The 23,144-nt window shown below is 37.9% G+C and overlaps 1 protein-coding gene across 1 annotated transcript; it reads left to right on the plus strand.

Moving 5' to 3' along the window:
* The first annotated feature begins 1,081 nt into the window (after positions 1-1,081).
* LOC139150351 (solute carrier family 23 member 1-like) lies at positions 1,082-17,857 on the plus strand. The gene is made up of 13 exons (XM_070722653.1): positions 1,082-1,276; positions 7,565-7,819; positions 9,692-9,849; positions 10,252-10,342; positions 10,655-10,725; positions 11,048-11,229; positions 11,449-11,569; positions 11,967-12,108; positions 13,055-13,308; positions 14,134-14,263; positions 15,405-15,548; positions 16,043-16,138; positions 17,281-17,857. The coding sequence occupies exons 2-13, from the start codon at positions 7,789-7,791 to the stop codon at positions 17,484-17,486; spliced, it is 1,626 nt and encodes a 541-aa protein (XP_070578754.1). The 5' UTR covers positions 1,082-1,276; positions 7,565-7,788; the 3' UTR covers positions 17,487-17,857.
* Positions 17,858-23,144: the final 5,287 nt, after the last annotated feature.

Raw genomic sequence — 23,144 nt, forward strand, 5'->3', positions numbered from 1 at the left:
GCGACTTTATTTGTAATCAATCGACGCACCCTGGAGCGTTGCCGGCAGGCGGGAGTAAGGTAGCGGCGACCCTATTATCTCGCTGCGCTTTAGTTCGTGAAAATAGCATTATCTAGCGAGATAGGAGGGGCGTGTGGACTAAAATAACAGCACAAAACGCCATTGTAGTGGGTTATATAGACAACACACACGCATTGCAAATATCCCTTCTAAAGGCTATGAATTGTTCAATCTTGGCTAAAAATGCACAAAGTTGATCTCTGAACTACAGTAATTGCATTACACAGCTGAACTTTACATTCGGTGATCCACCGTAGTTACAGAAATTACGTAAAGTGGCACAAGAGAACAACCCTGACTGTAAAGTCACCAAATCACAAACGAGCTGATATTTCGATTAGTTTCCCTGCTATGTTTTTAATTAATATGGACATTGGCATAAATGTGGTAATGAGTCAGTTGCCTGATTACGTACATTTCGACGATGTTCGGAACCAATTGAATTACAGCAATAGCAACTAAAACAACTCATTCCATCATATTTTGTGCCTGATATATTTATGCAAGTATAACTGATATACAGCTACTTCGATTTAAGCAAAGTTCATCATGACAATTACACACTGTGACAGTTTAACTAACCTTTCAATTACCAAAGTAAAGATGGTTTGATTGTTAAAAATTCAGACCCCTTAACTTCATGCTTGGCTCTGTACTCCGTTTTTATGAAGATGTCGCTTGCATGACACAAAATTGTACAGAATGGATTCACAGCACAGGGGGTATCCGATGCGCAGCAGGTATCCTAAAGCAAGGTAACACGTGCGGCGACTCCCTATAGAGGCAACTAAAACCTAGTAGTGGTTTATTCCTCATGTTTCAGCTTGAAGCAATACGTTGCCTGGATTCGAGGGCTTTTCCAAGGTTTCTCCCCTTTGTGGCCGGCACCTAAAATTGAAATGAAACGATTGACAGCATGCATAGCGTTCTAAAAAAGGATTTTGAAGCAGCAGGACCTATTTTAAAGTATGGGCTGCTCACTTCAATGGAATTTGCATATGAAACGCTGAATGTCAGTGGCGTGTAACATTTGCTCAGTTCAGTCTTGTTTATCGGACATTCAATCGACTGGTCTGGTATACAGTGACCAGGTTGAGCACCGACACTCAGTTTTTCACAGCGATCTTTTCAGGAAAAGTGGACTGACTTGGAACTGATATACTTTGACAAAGTCTGAAGCAGGCTATCTCGTCGATAGGACGTCTCTGAAAACAAGGCATATACTATCCGACACGGTATTTACATTTATTTCGTTCTTGAGTATTGTATGTAGAACTAAATGTTCCACCTTAAAATAAGACAAGCTATCTATTTGACTTTACCATTCAAAAGTCTGCTATTCTTACTGTCCGTTGGCAGTATCGAACATTCGTTTATGTTTCGTGCCAAAGTAGGAGAGCTCATTATGTCCATATCTTGACAGCCCGAGCTCAAAACCACGCAAAGTTAAGTTCTGCACTATAGCTTTTAGACGGAGCTTACTTTCCTCCTTCGAGTCTAACTTAACTAAACTGACCTTACGGTACGATCTTTCATTGGGTGTGAATAGCGCGATGGCAAAATATTGTGTTACATTCCACATCACTGGACAATTCACAAGGCTGACCTGGTTCTTTGTGAGTTTTGAAGGCTCTGCGTTTGATTTGCCGCAGGAAGGGTGGTTACAGTGACGCATCCGGAAGGCCATAGACAGTAGTCTTCCTTCTACCGCAAATGGGAAGACCAAGAACGATGACAAAAGAAACGTTAGAGCGGAACAAAATCTCCTGAAAGAGCAGAGATTTCGCCTACCGAATATGTTACCGATTCTCAGGCTGTATCTGATCTGAAACCTTACTTCATTCAGCGAGACAAAATGACCTAAGAATAGGATTCTTAACCGCTCCATTGTCTTTAAACGTCAGTAAATTTGAGAAGGAAAAATTGCATTGGACATCTACAAGCAAAAATCTGTTCCAACTTCAGTTGATGGGACAACAACACAAAAAAAATCTTCAAAACTCGATAAGAATGCTTGTCATAGGAAAAATAGCGACGATCGGACATTTTATGACGTACAGTACACATCATTGTCCTCTCGTACATGTCCTATACACATATCCTCACCTTGAGAAGGTATGTGTCACAGGTTCTGTTTGATTGTACCGGGGAACAGTTTTTCGTCATGTCATATGCAAACTTATGCAATTTAGATTTACTGAAACTCCATTGGAAAGAATTGTATTTCCCCTTCATCATAAAAGTCACGGGGTCGGACAATCTACTGAAAGTAAACATCGTAACTTTTCAGCTAAAACGTAAATTGTAATTTGTACAAAGATCATAATCAATCACAAAATAAAATGGAACACTTGTGGGCCAAGTTTAGACACTTAAAATCTCCGGATTTGCAAAATTTTCACAGCGCGCACTACTCACTGAAAAGTTCTGGGGCCCCTTTGTCGTTCGCGTGGGAAATTTTCGTAAATTTTGACAATTTTTGAGGTTCGTTGATGATATAATAGAAATAACAGATTCCGCGCTGACCATTAACGTATATTTATCGACGCGGGCGAGAGGAAAGCCAAAATTAACGGGCTTCAGTATAACCAGCAAATGTGTTTCAACATACCTTATACATTTTTGAGGGAAAAGGGTGACACCGTTGAACTATGTTTAATCGTACAGTCCGCCGCCACCTCTGCGGACTGAAGGCGTAATATTGGGGACGAACTTTAAATTCTCCCCTCCAGAGGTGTTTGTGAACAAACCTGAGCAGATATGGCAGACGCAATAGCACAAGGCAAAGCTTCTCTGCTAGGCCTGTCTTTATATGTCACCCTTGTTCATCTCAGTCAGTGCTGTGTCTGTCTACGTGTGTGTCTGTGTGCAATCGTTTAAGCATGGGTTGTTTTAACACAATACTTTAAGGTGAGGCTTCAACCGTAAAGTAGATCTGAATTCAGATTATAACAATCATCCGTTCATGAAAAACTTTTTTAGAATTTAACTCTGTGAAATTCCGTGAAAGTTGAATAGATGGATAATTTTAATGTACCTAATCTTATCATTGACAAGAAAAAATGCTTGGGAAAATAAACGAGAATATAAATGTTGAATTGTGAAAAAGACAAGTGAACAAAGTGTATTAAACGATACTGTTGACGAGATGTTTTCATGAGCAGAATGAAAAACATAAAGCAAATTACAGGAGTAATGAAGAAAGGGATTTTATTCAGACCAGCAGGGATTGACAGAGCATTAATCGATTTCAAAGCATTTTTGTGATAAAACGTATAGTTTTTATTTCTTTCGTTTTGCTGAGGGCAATTTCATTTAAAATGTGCTGTTTGTCATTGTATTATATGAACTTCTGATTCGTAAAGGAGCTGTTGAAAAGCTATCTGATTTATGAGTTACAGCATTTTTGTAGTTAACAACTCGAAAGAGGTCCAAAGGGAACTAATTTCTCTGTTTGCAGCCTTAGGCACGCGTTGAGTTGTAGAATCTTCATGTCAGGTCAATGCACGATACCCTGAGACACTACAAATGAATTGAATGCAGTTCTATGCAAAGCTATGTTTGGCATCTCTTGTTTATATTAAACACGACAGGAAAAAAATTATCAATAAAGTCTAAATGAGCTTTGATGGTCACGACACCCTACGTTCTCCAAGTATGCCGATATCACACAGAGCAAATGCAAAAATTGTCAGATCAAACATTTCTGCACTAGCTCCAATCTTTATGGTTGCCACATGCTACTTTATTTGAATGACGTCACTGTGCACAGCCTATGCATTTCCGTTTTGTACATTTCGATGGTTACCAGCGGGAGTGCCCCTAACATCCCTTCAAGCTGTCAACGCAGCCTCGTTGTCATTACATTTTGCTTGTCCTACCATCGTTACTTCCAGAGATTCCATTAATCAGAAATTCCACTCGAAAAAAATATTTCAGTGTTCTTTTCGATTTCGCGCAATATGTACAGAAAAAACATTTACTAATCATATTTAACTGCTTGTTTGTCGTTTTGTGAGTGACCAATTTGATAGCTTCTTAGCTGAAAGTCGCCTCCACGAATAGCGAATGTTTCCGGTCGTCTAACAATTTAAGGCTAGCTCAAACATTTCATGTCGTGCATAGTAATCCTATAATCCATTCAGTAAGCTGGTAGTCATCTGTACAAATGGTCAAACATGCTACAGCACTAAAGAATGTCTATTGAAATGAACAGTCACCTTCCGCCCTTCAAATTCTGTAAACTGCATGTGAAGTACCTTTCACCGCCTTTGGAAACGTAAGGCCACCCACCTAATGCCTCGCTGATGACATTACAATTAATTTAAGACACATCGTATGCTCGGAATACTTTAATCAATTAAATGCGTTTCCTCTCATGGGGTCTTCATGGGGTCAATGGGTCTTCATGACTTGGATATCAAGCAGTGAATTAAGCGAAGTCTGGCCCTACATCAGGAGGGTCGTGGCTAAGGTTTGATAGAAGGTAGATTGGAAGGTCTGTTTCTCTGTCTTTGAAATACTCTACATGTATGTATGTATGTATGTATGTATGTATGTATGTATGTATGCGTGTAGGTAGGTAGGTAGGTAGGTCGGTAGGTAGGTAGGTAGGTAGGTAGGTAGGTAGGTAGGTAGGTATGTAGGTAGGTAGGTAGGTAGGTAGGTAGGTAGGTAGGTAGGTAGGTAGGTAGGTACAGTAGGTAGGTAGGTATGTATGTAAGGAGGTAGGGAGGGAGGGAGGAAGGTAGGGAGGTAGATAGGTAGGTAGGTAGGTAGGTAAGCGGGGAGGTAAGTAGGCAAATAGCATGTAGCTATTTGCCCGACGTTACGAGGGTAAATGTTCTGCCGCGATGACCTATGGACCCTTGAGAAAATGTTAATTGTTTGCATGACTCTGGTCAGCAAATATAATCTGTTATTCAGCGTTAAGAGGCAAGTTTCGTCGTCTTGGCATCGATTTATGTAGACATATAGACAAACTGAATTCAACTCAAGTTGCGTAGTGATATTATAAGTCTACTATTAGCCCATTTCCATCCGGGCTGACGGTGAGGCAGCAGACTTAATATCGATTTCATGATAGGGTGGCTGCATGTCAATGGTATGGGAGAAGACAAACTTGACAAGTCTTAGGGACCAAGTCTAGGAAGCAATGTCATCGTTGGGGTGGTGATTTTATACGAGCGCATGATGATCTGAAAGCTGGCACGAACAAATTTCTTGATTTATTTAATTGTTTATTTTTTTTTCTCATTAAAGAATTACTACTGGCATTTACTTGCTAAAATGGAGTTAGAATTTTCCAATAATGCTGTAACCTCCCACGGGGTCCTATTTGAATTCATAAAATTAAAAATTCAATAAGATTGTCAAATATTATACATTAAATTTTAAAATCAAACAAAATGTAAAAGTAACAAAGCATAAAAGAATCAAAGAAAAAATATTTATATGTCTATATTATCCATAATAACCGTTTTAGACGAGATTTAAAATGAGATTATAGCTACAAAGATAATCATCAGGAAGGAAATTCCAGGTTACAGCAGAAAACGCCGATGTCCGACAATGTCATGTGTGTAGACTGTTTGACGCAGAATTGGAATGAACGATGTATCCTCGACAATATACGCCTGTCTACGTCCGTCCCGAATAAGCAAATTTTACATCGAGGTCTAAAAGCTGGATGGTACAGAAACGCTAGTAGATAGCAACGTGAAGAGCAGCTTAGACTTCTGCTAGAAGTAATTCTACTATGTCGAAACCCTTCCCGGCCCATGATGGACGAAAGAAACTTTGAAGGAAAAGTATCAGGCCAGGCCGAGTGCAGTAAAAAGTTCAAAGTTACTAGTAACTTTGATCCATTATGGGCCGGAAGAGGGTACATTATTGTTATTATTTAATAATTTTGGCATGTCAGTGGATTTGTAGCTGTAGAAATCATCTGGGGCGACAATGCTGGATAATCAGATATATTAACAGTAATAATCTGGGGATGACGTCACAAATTTCAGTAAGATATTGACAAGGCTATAATAAAATATTCCATAAAGTGAACCTAGAGAACAGAGCTGAACAGGTGGTTCGACCGTTGCTTGCTTTATTATGATACCATTTTATCCTTTGAACAACATACGTACTTATGCACTACAATAATTTGATGTTCATTCGAAAGTTTGCACCAATCAGCGTGAAGGTTGCGCCAAATTTGGAATTTTCCTGTTCTCAATCTTCAGACAGAATGCAGGATGCATGAAACTTAAGTAACAGATACTTGGAGTATTTTTTGTTATTATTTAGGGACCGTCTCAGATTGTCGCAGAAGTTCAAAAAGCGAAATTTATTCGTTTAGGGGGGGGAGGGAGTTTGACCTCCATTCAATTAGTGAACTTCACTTTCGCACTTTTATTTTGTGATCACAAGTTTTCGTGTGTTTATTTTAAATTAAAGAAAAACTGCACACTCGTGCCAACAAATTTGTAACTGTTCCCATCTCGTTTGTGCCCCAAACACAATTATACCGATAGGAACATTGTATCCTAAACATTTCATTCATCAAATTATACAGAGACGTCGACAAAAAGTATCATTTTTTAAAAATATGCTGTTTATAAGCGTCTGCTCTAACCACTAGTGTCTTTATTCTCACTTGTTATGCACCTGGTCATAGTCGTTTTAATATGATTGAACATGCCTGGGCCCCCTTGTCAAATTTTTTCGCTTATTTACCGCCCCTACCAAGTACAAATTGCGTGTTCACAAAGACAAACAACAGCACAAGAGATTCAAAAAGGGAAAGTAAAATAAAATGAAACTTTTATGCGGTAAAATGCCCTGTTAGTACTCAAATCTGATCGATTACTTTAATTGAAATGTGGCAAGGGGAATACGTCTTTAGCAGCTATAGCAAAATGCAACATTGTACTATCAGGCAGACATGAACATGTCGCACTTTTGAAGTTTCGTTTAGGGGGAGGGGGGTTTGATGTAAACGAAGAAATTTCGTTTCTTGAACTTCTGCGACAATCTGAGACGATCCCTAAAAGCTCTCTGATTTTCACCGCAGCGAGCACTGTAATTTCCCACGAGGACATCTATATACTGAGAGAGAGAGAGAGAGAGAGAGAGAGAGAGAGAGATCAGTAAGCAGTAGGGTGTGACAGGATTTTCTAGAATCAGTCGATCCAAGTACATCACCTTCTCCGTGCTCAATTATTATCACATTATTTGAAATTATATTATATGAGCGTGTCAGTCACGCCAATGCGTCGTACTATTCGAACGATAGCACAAGCCGTGGTAAAATAATTATTTCCGGTACTAAAACGAGCACTTCAACTGGGATAGAAGCTAAATGCATAGACATAGGCAGTTATGTGTAGATATAGTTAATGTCTGTTAGATGAGTAACGCTTCAGTATACGTTATGTTGGTTTCTCGATCATATACTCAATGATAGTCCAAATAAAATAAATACTACCCTGCTTCATTTATGTAACAGTACCACGCTGTCATGAACGCAACGAACTCAAACGACATCCCGGACGACAACCGGCAAAAGCAGCAACGATTCTCTATTTCCGATGTGAACGGTACAGAAGATTCTACTTTAGTCGTTGATGGTGACGGGGCAGGTCAAAACAACAACGATTTGACAGAAAACAAAGCAAAGTCGAGTTCAAGTCAAGAGACAGAACTAATCTACGCTCTGGAAGATGTTCCACCATGGTATGCATGCTTGCTCTTTGGCTTCCAGGTAAGTTGTCACATAGAGAAACATAGACTGTCTATGTTCCTCTGTGGTCGTCACAAACCTACAATCTTTATAGTTACGGTAAGTTCGTAGTAAACAGATCAAAAACACAAAGAAAGAGTCTGCATTTAGGAGTCGGCGATTATTTGATTTTGGTTGGAGTGGCTAAAAGTGAAACTCTGCATCGCAAAAAATACCTAAGCACTTGCACCAACGCCGTTTTTTTGAAATGTAGCCAGTACAAGTACAGAACTTTGAAAAGGCAACTGGAAAATCCGAAAAAGGTAAATGTTGGATCGCATAAACTAGGAGTCGGAGTTCTGAATCCCCCCCCCCCCCAATGTCTGATGGTCTATTCTCTACTGAGAATCTGAATGCTGCGTATGGTGAATGTAGCTCTTTGCATATTGTTGTATTCCAAATAAGGCTGGACTTTTTGGCATATAGGATGAACTATATTTGTTTTCAATAATTTATTTTCTAGAATTTTTGTTGAAAGGTCGCTGATCTTTCTGTAATTTATAAGGAAATTAAAGACGCATGTCCGTTATATTGCATAAATGTTGAAAATTACTTTAATGATGTACTTTGCATAGGCCATCTCTGGAAATCTTAAATTTTTCAATGCCCTACTCCTTAACCTAAATAGATACCATTCCAAGATGTTACGTACGCGCGGCCCATGGCGATGTCGTTTGAAGCACCTAGAAACGAGGAGATTCACAACCTTTCGCAAAACATATGCGTCTTAATGCACAGTCTAGATTCAAAAAGACAATTGCAGGTGACCCTGCAGAATTCAAGAATTCACTGTCAGATCGAGAGGGGTGTGTTGAGTACTTGTTTTCATGCTATATTGGATTCGTTTGTAATGATAGTACAAAGGTATTTGTACACATAGTGCCGCGGCAAGTACACAACTAACCTTGCCACCTTCATTTTCTGGCCTCGATAGTCCTTCTCTCCAAACGTGGATATCGGCTTACCTGATTAACAAAGACCGACTAAAATGTAGTCGCCATGCGTGTAAAATGTACTATTGTTGTAGACATGAACTGAAGGTTACATATTACGGACAGCTTGAGTACACACGTACCTTGCACTGTACACTTATCATTCAATAATGTACAGACGAGAGAGAGAGAGAGAGAGAGAGAGAGAGAGAGAGAGAGAGAGAGAGAGAGAGAGAGAAGAGAGAGAGAGAGAGAGAGAGCCAGTAGCGAATAAAAAAACTATTTTCTTACGTTTTTCTTCAATTTCACAGTAACTTATACCGATTAACACCCTGATGCATCATGTAAGCAAAAGTATCAATAATTTTATTTAATTACGTATCGTTGAAAAAAACAAAAGAACATTTCTTTTACTTTAATGGCGGGTTCTGTGCTTTTGCATGCAATATTTTATCTTTCTCCGATCTATGATTAAGGAAGACGGTGCATAATGTCTCTTGGACAACATGTTCCACACATAGGTGCAGGCATTTTCAGCATTTTACGCAGACTTTAAATCATTGGCAGTATCAACCAATCCCGAACGCTTGTTTTGCTCGTCACTTGAGGGCGCTTCGAATCACACGATCGACAAGATTTTCTCAGTCGTTTTCTAAATGATCAATTACTGGCCACACCATGCTGTATGAAAGAAATTGACCTCTAGCGTAGTTTTCAGGATACTTACTTAACTTCTTTCCATACAGTATTTCCTTTTCATTCTACTCTTAATACTTGTACAGCATTGCTTCCTGTGACGTCGTATGATTCTATATCATAAGAAGGTGTTCAAAGTAATCTGTTCGTTGGAAGTAGTGACGATTACTCGAATGCTTACCTGTGATTTCAAGCCTCTAATGACAAAACGTGTATTTTTTTCAAGCAACAAATGACGATGTTCGGTGGTGTTGTGACCATGCCTTTTCTGGTTACGGGAATGCTATGTGTTGCAGACAATGTATTGATCACCGGGAAGATCTTCAGTACCATGGTTCTCATGATTTCCATATCAACCTTTCTGCAGACAACATTTGGAGTGAGGTTAGTCCGTTGACTTCGCATATTTGTGCATATTTTGTTAGTTTCTTCGTTGTATTCTTCATGTTGTGCTCATCCGGGAAAAAGACAGTCCAACTGGAGAAAGAGAATATATGAACTTTGTCAGAAACAGTATTTTCTGTGCCCACTTTGATATGATCCTTTAGGGACTGTCGCATTATGACCTCTGAGTATAGTTTTGTAACACAATTTGACCTTTTCCGGAGAAAGAACATAAACGGAACAGAGACAATGGACGACACTGAAAGAAATCTCTATGGTACATACGTATACGAACATATATGTACATAACATGTGTACGCTAATAAACATGTACCGGGGACAATCGTTCGACACATCAATACGTACAGTAGTGTGTAATCTTTGTATTCACTTCTCATCCAGATTACCAATACTACAAGGACCATCTGCCGGCTTTTACTTTCCAGCCTGGTATTTTTATCACAGCCACAGTGGCGATGCCCGGAAATTGTTGGTAGGTGTGCATCATGAATCCAGTTAGATTTGGAAACAGTACATCGGCTGTGATTAGATCATGCGAAATTTATATGATGTCCTCTGTATTCGTGCTACTACATTACCGATGATTATGATCGCTTCATCCATTAAAATATAACAGACAAACGTAAGGGAAAACAGCCTGAGGTATCGATTGCAAGTATGTACTGCATGTCCTAATCATTGGACTATTGAAGCTATGTTAAACATTGCGAACTCTACTATGTATCATCTACAAAATGAAGTACCTCAAAATATATATTCAACATATCATAAATGTTTATTACAGAATTGAACGGCAATATCAGCGCCAATGAGAGTGGGTATGAAGACGTCGGATGGAAAGTTAGAATGAGAGAGGTAAAATCGCATGGATGGGTAGATTTCTTCAATGCTCCCCTCTGTACTTAGGAACCAATGGATACAACACGTGTAACTTGCAGAGCTAAACTGATTCATAATTTTCTTCTTCTATTGTTGTGTATGTTAGACCGTTGTAAACGTGACTAAATTTTGGTGCTTGAAAGTTATTCAGAGGTGTAGAAACACAAAGCTGACATACTTAAGTCTAGTATTAAAAAATTATATCGTTGACAGAAGTGGGTCATCACTCAAAAATACGAGTCACCACGTGTATGCCAAGATATTTATACGTACATAATGATTCTTTTATTTCTTGAAGGTTCAAGGCGCTATTATTATTTCATCTTCAATTGAGTTTATTCTTGGACTGTCTGGACTGATGGGTCTATTGTTGAGGTTTATCGGTCCGTTAACAGTCGCTCCAATAATTGTACTGATCGGTTTAGGCATTTACAGCTTGGCTTCGTTGTTTGCCAGTAATCAATGGGGCATAGCCTTCCTGTAAGTACATCATCAAGAAATGTATATTACATCATAAAGCATAAAAATTTCAATTTTCGTATAATAATTTTATGAGATGCATTATCTTATCATTTCCATCGTGTTTCCCTTGGTATTCAGTACCTTTGTTGTACGCTCGATGTTTAAAACCCATTATTTATACCTCATAAATAATTTTTACTTATATATTTTTGTCACCAAATGTCTATCTTTCGACAGAACATTTGGATTGATAATCTTATTTTCCCAATATCTACGGAAAGTTCCAGTGCCTATTCCAGTGTGGACAAGGGGTAAAGGTTGCCGTGTAGAATGGCTGAGACTATTCAATCTTTTCCCGGTGAGTGTTTGGTATACAGCGTCATCTCTTACCAGAGATGTTTGAGTGAAAGTCGTAGCTTTACTTCAGTGAACACTTTTCTATCGTCCAAAAGTGTATCAAACATTTACGACATTGCGGGAAAATGTGGCAACCCGATAAAATGCATCCTCTCCTTCTCAGCGTCAATGAAAATCATAATTTCTTCAAGAAGTTCGAGTAAGACACATGTAGTATTTGTTATCTCTGTTGAAATGTCATTCACGAGGGTATTCTTTTGTATTGTAAATTGAAATGACTGTCGCATTTGCCAGTGCCGATTTATAATTGCGTCAAAAAAGGAACTCGTGAAAATTCATGGCAGATTTTTCTCATTAGCAAGTGAATATTTTGTAAACTGCGTATTTATCTCCTTCAGGTAATATTAGGTATCGGTCTAGCTTGGCTCACATGTTGGATATTCACTGTATCCAACGTGTTCCCCGAAGGTCACACAGCGAGAACCGATATCAGATCCTCAGCTATAGCCGACGCACCATGGGTAACATTTCCATTGCCGGGTAGGTAAGACGAAAGATAACTCACATGAGGGCGCACTGCTCCGAAATCGATGATCAGCGCCACAGTAACTTCTTCAAATATTGTGTGAATGCATATATCATAGAAAATTCATTTTTACTTCTTGAAAATACTAAAATTCAAACGTTAATGTTCTGAAGTCTTGTTTTCTTAATTTTATTTACGCTTTCAACCCATATCCCTTTTGAGTTCCAAAGTTTCCGTTGATGTGGGAAACAACTGTATGATGAAATTTGGTGGTGATCGCTCTTCCTGGATCATTTTAAGGCTGAGCTCCGTGTCCATATGTCTACACATGGAGGGTTGTGTTAGAGTTAGAAAAGTAAAAAACATGGAATACACGGGGATAGGATTATCAGGGTGTAACTAATAAATGACTACACGGGTGAGTCACCAGTTTGACCTCATTATGAATGATTGACAAAGACGGCAACCTATGGCAGAATTTTTATTAAAGTGATCGAAACAATCTCAGGAGAGTTTGCATCCGAAATTGGAAGTTTTGACTTTCGCCCATACTTTGCATAAGGAACTCGAAATTATGCTCTTTCACAATAAAGTCTGAAAATCCCCTATATACGCAGTTTTTTATTATTTTGGATCAGAGAAGCAATTACTTCAGATTTATGGATATTTGAAACTCAGAATGGTCATCGTTCTCGAACCCAATGTTTATCTTTCAAGAAAAAGCTTTTTAGACACAAAAATGGCATTCAAAACCTTATTTTTTTGTTGTACAGATTTTAAAATGAGTCCTTACAAGTTGACCACCAGCAGGACTTTAAAATTTTTAACATTTGAAATTCACCAAATGGACTCTTGTTACCTGAAATGGTGGAAGTTGGAGCAAGTTGTAATTAATGCAAGTTGTAATTAATTATGTGATTGATCTGAAATTTACTTTACGATCATTGTCTCTTCCACCAGGACAGTGGGGAACGCCTAGAGTGAGCATTGCACTGGTCTTTGGAATGCTATCTGGCATTATTGCCAGCGCCGTCGAATCGATTGGTGACTACTACGCATGCGCTAGATTGAGTGGCGCCTCCCCTCCTCCCCCTCATGCTGTGAATCGTGGGATTTGCATAGAGGGATTCTGTTGCATCTTATCCGGTATCTGGGGTTCTGGGCTAGGCACAACCTCTTTTTCTGAAAATATTGGCGCCATAGCGATTACAAAGGCAAGTGTTATGCAGCATGACGTTTCTGAATAAATATTATTACATTGATCAATGTAGTTGACTGAACGTGAGTGGTTGGAAGTGCATATGTGTACAAGAAATTTGCTTTTATCATTTCACCAAAAATATCAATTGACTTACACTGGACGATCATCTGCGTCTATCAAAACTATCATTATCTTTTCCCCCATACCATACTTGCTATACCTGTGCACTTATAGATGTTTGACATTCAATATGGATGTTCTTGACCCAAGTGGAAGAAGTTTGTTTTCTGAAAGTTAGCCAAAATATGTAGACTATACATGGGCATCTATTAGGTAAACTAAAAACATTTTTCCCATACCAATGCACCTATGGACGTTTGACAATCAATATATAAATGTAATTCACTAGAATATGACGTTTAGATGTGAATGATGTTTGGATTTTATTCAAAGTATAAATTCATATTACGGTAGCTGTATGTGGTATTATGTATTCTTCGACTTAAAGGGTATTTTTGATGTAATTTCCTCCCCTTTTTCAAAAAAGAACTCTCTGTTTGTTCAAAGGTCTCGTAAAGGGGTATCATTAAACTTTATTAGCATTGATACCCACTCATGTTACCACGAGAGGTAATACAGGGTGTCATCTGCATCTTCTATATTAATCGGTAAAGCTGTCAAAACTTGATTTGAACGCATATTGGTCTACATTTATGAACTCATAGATTGTAATTTAGCCACAGATACAATTACACATTGATATTGTCCCTTAAAACATTATTAATGCGGGTATATAAAGAATATATCGAAATTTCACATTTTTCTTGTCTCGTGTCAGGTTGGAAGTCGTCGAGTAATGCAGTGGACGTCCCTTCTGCTGCTGATCAGTGGTATCTTTGGAAAATTTGGTGCAATTCTGGCCACGTTACCACTCCCAATAGTTGGTGGCGCACTCATAGCAATTTTCAGTAAGTTTTCTCGGATTCATTTTGCAAATTTGCCTTTACGAAACTGCTGAGGCAGCACTTCAAAAGAAAGAAGTCTTTTTGCCTTCGCAACTTCACTTGAACACACTGTTAATAACGTAATAGTTCTTGTAGAGTAAATTGCCCCTACGCTGTATTTTCGAGAAATCAATTTTTACCGTTTCGTATGGTTGAAAACTAAATTAAATCTTGCCAAGAAAACCTTCGTCCATGACGTGGTAACACACAATCTCGCTAGCAAATGCTCCAATGAGCGTTTGCCTTGACCGCGGAGCACTTACAAATGCTCACGGTTTCGCCGCTGCCGCCTGTACTTTCATGCTTCATTCGTTGCACAAGCTCAGAATCAGCCAGGCAAGACTAACAAGTATAATAGCCACCATAAATATCGCAGGAATTTAAAATACAAAGTATCATTTCGTAGTTAATTCTTTGCACGTAAAGCTGTAATTGATTTTAAAATTGCGATGTTTTAGGTTTTCCTTTATTCTGGTGTTTATGAAATGCAGCTTCTTGTTCGTGTATTATACCCACAAAATCACATCGAAATACTTATCAATATAGCCTTCATACTATACAACACCAGTGTTTACAAACGTCAACCGCATTGTAATTGCGGACCAGAATTTTATTTCGCAACGATGACATTGTACCATGTACATGATTGTTGCTCTTTCAACGTTAACATTTTTTTATTTGAATATACTTTAAAAGATGAGGAAAAGAAAATCTATCGAGCTTACCCCAAACAATGTTGACATCTTCAAAAGTGAAAGCAATTGTTCTTTAATATTTCAAGCATTCCGGACTACAGTACTGTAAACGATATGCAATATCGCTCACAGAGGGCTATTCCATTTTGGCTACAGGGTATTAATCAAGGCATGTTATTTATTTATTATTATAATACGGCAATGCGACGACTTCGTAAAATTTGATTTTGTCCCTTTTAGAAGCTAATATTTATCACATAAAATGCAGCCTTTTGTTGTCAATGATGTTAAATGCTGGCGAGTTTAGCGTCGTTATCAGGGTGACAGTACCTTTTCCGCTGATTTGCTGAAAATGCTATCCATAGCTATTGACCTGAAATTAATAACGATACTCCCATTGTATTTTGAAGGCATAATACTGGCAGCCGGAACGGCCAACTTACAATTTGTCAACATGAATTCGTCAAGAAGTTTGTGTATTTTTGGAACAGCTGTGTTTTGTGGCGTCATGATTCCGAGTTGGGTGGAAGCGAACCCAGGAGCCATAGACACCGGTAAGGTAAAACTATTTCTGAGCACCAAAAGAAGACTAACTCACATTCCTTAAGTGTCTATTCCGGTTTAATGCAACATGTGACTATTTGACCTAACATGTCCCACATTGTTGTAGGAGAAACGCAATGTAAAGCACGTCATCGATCTAGTCTGTTAAACCCAAACGCTTAAACATTACAACCGCTTTAGAAAGTGTTAAAGGTTGAAATACAGCGGCACACATCAATGGAATAATACCTTTCTGTCATTTATCTGTCGTAACATTTTAACAACCACGATGACTCGTCGGAAAACAAATCTTGCTGTAGATCAATTCCTATCAGACCACATGTTGTCGATTTCATCTACCCTAATTGCATGGTTCTGATAACACTTACGCCACGGAAACGCATTGTCTACGATCTCGATGAAAATGACGTCAAATGATGCCCCACGGAGAGTTTTTTGTGTTTCCAACGATCGATTGTTTCCATTCGGTCTTTTTTGTCATTAGGTAATGATGAAGCTGACCAGATCATTGAAGTTTTATTAAAAACCGGAATGTTCGTTGCGGGTTTTATTGGTTTCTTCCTCGACAACACAATACCAGGTAAGGTCTTCGCACATGCACATCTTTGTTGGATATAATGCATTCATGAAAAACATCTTTCTTTAAGGTGATATCGAAAATCGAAAATAACAGCGTAGATTCCCTAGCATAGGTAATCTACGCTATTAAACAAACGCCCTGAGGTGGTTTCAAAATTCGCCACCAAAAGATATTATTTATCAAATTTTAACACCACTTAAAAATAGAATGGTAATGAGAGTGTTGCTAAAAACCCTTTCCCTTCTGTCTGAAGATTGCATGATGCATGAAACTTAAGTAAGATATTATTACCTTGTACTTAAAGTAATTTGTGTTATTATTTAATTATATATATATATATATATATATATATATATATATATATATATATATATATATAATATATATATATATATATATATATATATAATATAATATATATATATATATAAAGCTATGTCAAGACATCCTCAACTTTTTGAAAAATTCAATGTAACACCGAGGGACATCATATGTTACATCAGACTCAGAATAACTTAAGGTGTGGTGGTGCCTGATCAGTACTGCTTCGGGAGCCAAGGCAGTTGACTGTATTGTTTTCAAATCTCCGAAACAGTCGCCTTGGTAAACAACTGATGAACACCTGGGAGATTTTACATCATATATAACATCAGACTCACAGTGACTTGAGGTGTGGTGGTGCCTCATCAGTACTGCTTGGGGAGCCAAGGCGGTTGACTGTATTGTTTTCAAATCCCCGAAACAGTCGCCTTGGTAAAAAACTGATGAACACCTAGGAGATTTTGATGATATTATTTATTTGCTGTATATTAATTGTTGTAAACTGGTCCTGCTGATGTCGTGTCTTCAACATTCATATGACACAATCATGGAGAACCCATAATGATCTGTTGCTTGCACTTGCATGACGTTATATCTGTATTTATTTCCATCCGAGTGAATTTAAACTGTTTAACTACTTTTGAATATATATATATATATCTATATATATATATATATATATATATATATATATATATATATATATATATATATATATATATATGAGTGGGAAGAATTGCTTAAACACTTCATAGTCTTCAAAGGTTGAAGAGGCCTTCTGCATACTCACTACACTAGGATATCATCTTCACTTTCCACAGGTACGCCAGAAGAAAGGGGTTTACTTGCATGGCATTCAAAAGGTTCGTCGGAAGGAGATGGCAACAAGCCATCCTGTTACGAGTTACCGTGGTGTCTGTCAAACATAAGACAATACAAATGGTCTCGATATGTGCCGTTCTGCCCAGGTTTCATGGAGAAAAGACGACAGACGACAGTCGACCGCCAGTCTGATCAGAAAGTATGAAAACGAGAAATATCGGACAAAGAAAACCTCTGACTGTCGATCTGATTTTTTTAAAAGTGGGGGCGATATATGCCGTATTTGATCCACACCATTTAAGCTACATATTGTCTTACAAGGCATATGTTTACTTTCACGAGGTATTTCATGTAACTTACTCGTCAAGAACATTTTGCTGTTGGTGGATGTTCTCGGCTAATAATGACTACTTGTGTACTCAGTTGGTCGTTCTGGGTACTGGAAGGAAGAGAATACATGTAGTTGTGTGATATGCTGTCGTGATCCTCTGACGTCACATGGCACGAAATGCCATTGTCTGTTCTATTTCAATCTTTTACCCGAAAAAAAAACGGGAAAAGTTTGTAATCACCGAAGAGCCATTACAAGTTGAAGTTTGTACCATGGGTACTACCTACTTTGTTTTAAAGAAAGTAATACTTAAAATTTACAAAAAATGTAATATTTGATGAAATAATAGTTCAAGAGTAGCATTACTTAATTTAACCAAATTGCATTAACCATGGTGATTCACGACGTTGCCAACCTCTAACGAAAGTTGCATTTACTACAAGTGATAAATGCCGTATCATCTCGATATTTGTTTGTAGTCAAGCTGAATACGAAATATTGTAAAGATATATAGATATTTGATAAATAATCTAGTTAAGTCAGATATTATTCGGCCTCATGCAAGTGTTTAACAGATATTGTGCTATCTTCACTTAGATATGGTCCGTGAATTATTGTCGAAGAAGTATGTTGAATTCTAAATTATGTATAACGTCATCACTTATCAGGTGCCGTTTATATTACGGCGTAAATTTAAACTTAACATTCACGTCCCTCTTTCGTGAACCTACATGGATGGCCTCCGACTTTGAGAAAAATTGTAGTCAAGGTTGAAATTTGTGCCTGCTTTACTTTTCTGCTAGGAATAGGTTTTGAGAAAGTTAGACGATGATGAATTCCATTCGATTGTAAGAACGTTACATTTGTTTTACATGATGCAAAGTTGTAAAGTAAGTTCTCATTATTTAACGTAAAGTAAATAAATGAAATTCACATGACTTTTTTGTGACCGTCTCTCTCTCTCTCTCTCTCTCTCTCTCTCTCTCTCTCTCTCTCTCTCTCTCTCTCTCTCTCTCTCTCTCTCTCTCTCTCTCTCTCTTCCACACTTACATAGGCTTATTAAATTCACGATTAGTATCTCCTCATGATAAAGTATAAAATGCATCACCTGTTAAATTTGAAGTCAAATGAAATAATATGTTAATCCTAAATGTGGCCAAATTAGCTACAGCATGAGAAAATACCCAATAATAAGACAATCTCAGAACTGTTGTTCTGTTTATTCGCAAATATTTTGTATATTGAGACAGGATATTTTACATAATATTTGTATAAACATTTTAGGTAGCTGGCTAGCTAAATAGAAAAAAAGAAAGAAAGAAAGAAAGAAAGAAAGAAACAGATAGATAGATAGATAGCTAGCTAGCTAGCTAGATAGATAGATAGATAGATAGATAGATAGATAGATAGATAGATAGGTAGGTAGGTAGGTAGGTAGGTAGGTAGGTAGGTAGGTAAATAGATAGGTATGCCAAGTTATCTTGATGTGAAATTACACTCGATGCCAAAAGTAGATCGTCATAAATAATAGCATAAATTACTTGGAGCACAAATAAATTACTTTTGTAATATTTTCTTTCATAAGTTCTGTAACTATCAGACATGAGTGACTTTTTCAAGGTGATGGGGAGAAAATTTCAAATAAAACAAGGAATAAAGAAAATGAGGCATTTCAACGATAGGAAAATCGAAAAATTCACTAGAATACCAATTGTTCCAATGCCACTCTTTACACCTCTGGGGATAGTGGGCTCAATAATGAGGAAAACAATACAACCATGGTGCATAAATAAAATTTGATTTCAATGGTTGCAGTTTTCTTTTTAAAATCCTGCTTCAAGAAATGAGTTTGCTCAGAAGTCATTACGACTTTTAATGACATAAATTCTCGGTCGGATTCTAACTCAAAACATACAGCACCCGGTAACATAGTAAAAACATCTCAATCAAAACCACTCGGTCATATCCCCCACTCTTAAAACCATAATCATCAAATCATTTCTTTGAATCTATTTGTTAGATTGATGACATGTGAGCTTGTTTCACTGTAACCAAGTTTTCACATAAACGTCTTGGCAGCTTTCCCATACAGTATTGTGAAACGCGCTTTATCCCAGCCGGAACGTACACATTAATGATTGAAGTAGAAATTTTGAACACAGTTTTTGAACCTTGTCCTCTCTAGACCTTTTGTGAGGGAGCCTATACTCACCTAGGGAAGTGTACTTAAGAAGCCTATACAGGTAGGTCACTGTGAGTGACATGAGTTGACTTCTTCGTCAACCTTTTTCCTACGACTGATTTATGACATGTTATCAATTATTGCTGTCAGAGGAGAGTTCGTCCTTGGTTCATGAGACAGAAAATCAATGTGTGATCTTTGACACTACAAACTGGCATATTACCTTGACAGTATTCAAACCAATAATGCATAAAATAAATGGTGTAGCTTTTACATCATTTTCCATCCATTGTGTGCAAATCGAAGTTGGTTGGAGAATGAAACGCAAATACTTCGAGTGCAGACTTTTGGCACCCTCCATGTATAGTGTTGAGACAAGCATCTCAACGGGGTTGTTAGAAGCCAAGGGACAGAACGATCTCAACGGGTGACGACTACACTCCTGTTTCGATACAACCGAATTTTGCATCAAATTTTCACTAAGGTGTTATGTGGCACGTGCCCATATATGTTTACGTTTTAGCAAAACTGTAATGGCTTTTACGTGTTTAGCATACGAACAGAAAATGTTACATAATTGTTATTGACTAACTTTAAGTCAGCAGGTTGAGTCGATATTTTTCAATTTAAAGTTTTGTTCTGATTAATGGTCTGATTTTTTTTCAGTTTGGATTTATTGTTGTTTGTCGGAAATGTTCCGAGATATTTAAAGGGAGTTGCTGAGCACTTGTGCAGTGTAAAATGAATCAATGAGACTAAAACGTCTGCCTTATGAAAATGAAGGATAATTATTAGCGAAAAAGGGCGTTACCATGTCTCCACCAGATCTTTATTGAACACAAATTCGAGTAAGTGCTAAAATGGAACGTTGGAAAACTCGCCATTGTAATAACTGAGATTCATGTTCATCGCGCAGGTGAATGCGTTAGAGTATAATGGTGATGGTTGCACTGTGTCTTGTTTTTTGAGGAACTATTTTACTCCGCAATGACTCTTTCGAAAATAAACTAAGATAAGCCAAGGGGTGCATGGGTTAATTAATTTTTTTGAACTATTGACATTCACAGCAGACTTTGTCTTGACATTCTTGCACTTTCGTCAAAGAAAAATGTATGGATTGCAAAGCACCTCATAAAAATTACGGTCTCGGTATGCACCTTGGACACAGTGATACTGTTTCATAGGTACAGTCAGTTTTTCACATCCATGAGCGCGTACATCTGCTGGATACGTTTGTCAATACTTTACTGTTTAAAGGAAACGAGTAGGTCTGTGTATTTTGTTTAAGCTTTTCATATTATTGTGCTAGTACTACGAGATCCAGATGACAAGATTATGTATTGGGCAGACGATATAAAGGCAAAGTTGACTTGTAGTTTTAATATTTATTTGGACAAAACAATGGCCGTTTGTTAGAGCTTTTCGCCAATACAAGAGCATTGCCTTTCGTATGGAATCTCTAATTTATATTTTGCAACCAATTTAACATGGCAGTGTGTACTAACTCCAACGACCGGGTACCTTTTCGTGTCGTTGATTACGTTTTGTTCAGTGGAATGCTGGCAATTTCGGCGATTACCGCTATCTACCATGGATTTGCAAAAGGCAGTCAACACTCCATATGCAGGTAAGAAAGACCTGTCACACGATTGCCTTAATGTGCTTTCTCAATATTGCTCATCGGTCCCTTTGAAAGTATGCCAGGAATGCATGTCTGGATACTTTGTTATTTACGAACCAACAGACAATGCCTGTCACTAAGTTTTACACAAAATTGAGAATTAGCACAAATCGCCGATTGGACTGCGTAGACTCATTAAATTTGACCTGAAGGTGAAACAACTGCTAGTAACTTTCCTCTACGAGACGACCAGCGACAGCTATTGAAAACATCAATTTACATACACTCACTAACAGTCGGTTTTTGTGTAATGACTTCTGTGCGTGTTATCTGATGTCTTAAATCTAATGGGATCATTATGTCATATAATACAGTGTTTACTAGTCCTGCTTTCAGTGCAACAGTGTACAATTTGTAATTGTTACCCCTTTAAGCACACTTTGGAAAGCTGCCAGCGCGGCATGGAAATGGCAATGTAATATCCGTATTGCATACATATTGCCCTGCCTCATTTCTACCGCTGGCTACGCTTTGCTCACAAAAAGGGACCTCTATGCGCCGTTCCGCCAATGGCTATCATTGGCCAGCTTTATCAACCAAAGTCATCGGTGAGTCTTTCTTTCACTTGACTAAAACAAAATCCCTCCGTTGTACATATATACTCCGGTATTTCCATATTAGTAGCCTTAATTCATGCCTCTAGTTGTGCAAACATTAACATTACGATGGATTGTTTGATTGACCATTCTCTCGACAATGAAATATACCTCTCTTTTTAAATTCATCTGTGTTACTTTTTTGACGGAAACTATTTGATAACATCTCACGATTCAATGTGCGACATCATGTAACAATAATTTTACAAAGATGACTGGCCCTCGCCGGGCTCTTTTCCAACCAATGCAAGCGCCCTCCTACGACGTTATTAGAAATGAGCTTCTAAAAAGCACTATGGGAAAGTTCAACTTTTGCACAACAGCAGAAACAACAAATATAGTACGAGGATCCTGTCAACTACAGCTGAAAACGGTGTCACGATTAATCTCTTTGCGCACCCATTACTTTAACTTAACCGTGCCAATCATTGAGAAACTTCCCTTAGCTGAGGTTAGTGGTAAACTATCTCAGGTGCTTGGAATAAAAGAGAAAAACTTTCAAGCTACGAAAGTGAAAAGGCGCAAATGAAATTTTTAGCACCTACATTTAGTGCACCACGTTCTATTATATCACTCTTACAGATACCTTTTGGCAGACAAAACCATGCATTTTTTACCAGTTGCCATGTCGATTATGATATCATTCTTATCACCTTTGTCTTTAATGGGTATACCAGCTGAAATCTTTGTACATGGCCTCGGTATTTCTTCGCAACTCTTTTCAAGACTCCGGGGTGCCCCAATGTTGGCCTTCATATTTGTTCCCGTGTTCTACGACCTAGAAGTAACAAGTGCCTACGAGTTTGGAATTTATGTCTCATATCAATTAATATGGACGTATGGAGTGTAAGTAATTGTGAATTAAATAAACCATTGACTGTATGAATGTATCTGTACATCATGTACCTCTGTGCTTGTTTGACTGTGTGAGTGTGTCTGTGTGTGTTCACGGTATGACGTCATATGCTGATAAACTCTAGCTTTATGGTCATTGTAACGTGTTGTAATGAGTCTGCAAAATCAGCCAATGTATTAATGTGACAGCACAGTTTGTGTTTCCATGCAACACGGGC

Source organism: Ptychodera flava, chromosome 14 (assembly GCF_041260155.1).
Source record: "Ptychodera flava strain L36383 chromosome 14, AS_Pfla_20210202, whole genome shotgun sequence".
NCBI classification, from domain to species: Eukaryota; Metazoa; Hemichordata; class Enteropneusta; family Ptychoderidae; genus Ptychodera; species Ptychodera flava.

Bases quoted from the DNA above. Each gene is read 5' to 3' on its own strand.
- LOC139150351 (XM_070722653.1), top strand. From the start codon at position 7,789: ATGGTATGCATGCTTGCTCTTTGGCTTCCAG. The intron at 11,570-11,966 runs GTGAGTGTTTGG...TATCTCCTTCAG, and splicing joins GACTATTCAATCTTTTCCCG to GTAATATTAGGTATCGGTCT. The intron at 13,309-14,133 runs GCAAGTGTTATG...GTCTCGTGTCAG, and splicing joins GCGCCATAGCGATTACAAAG to GTTGGAAGTCGTCGAGTAAT.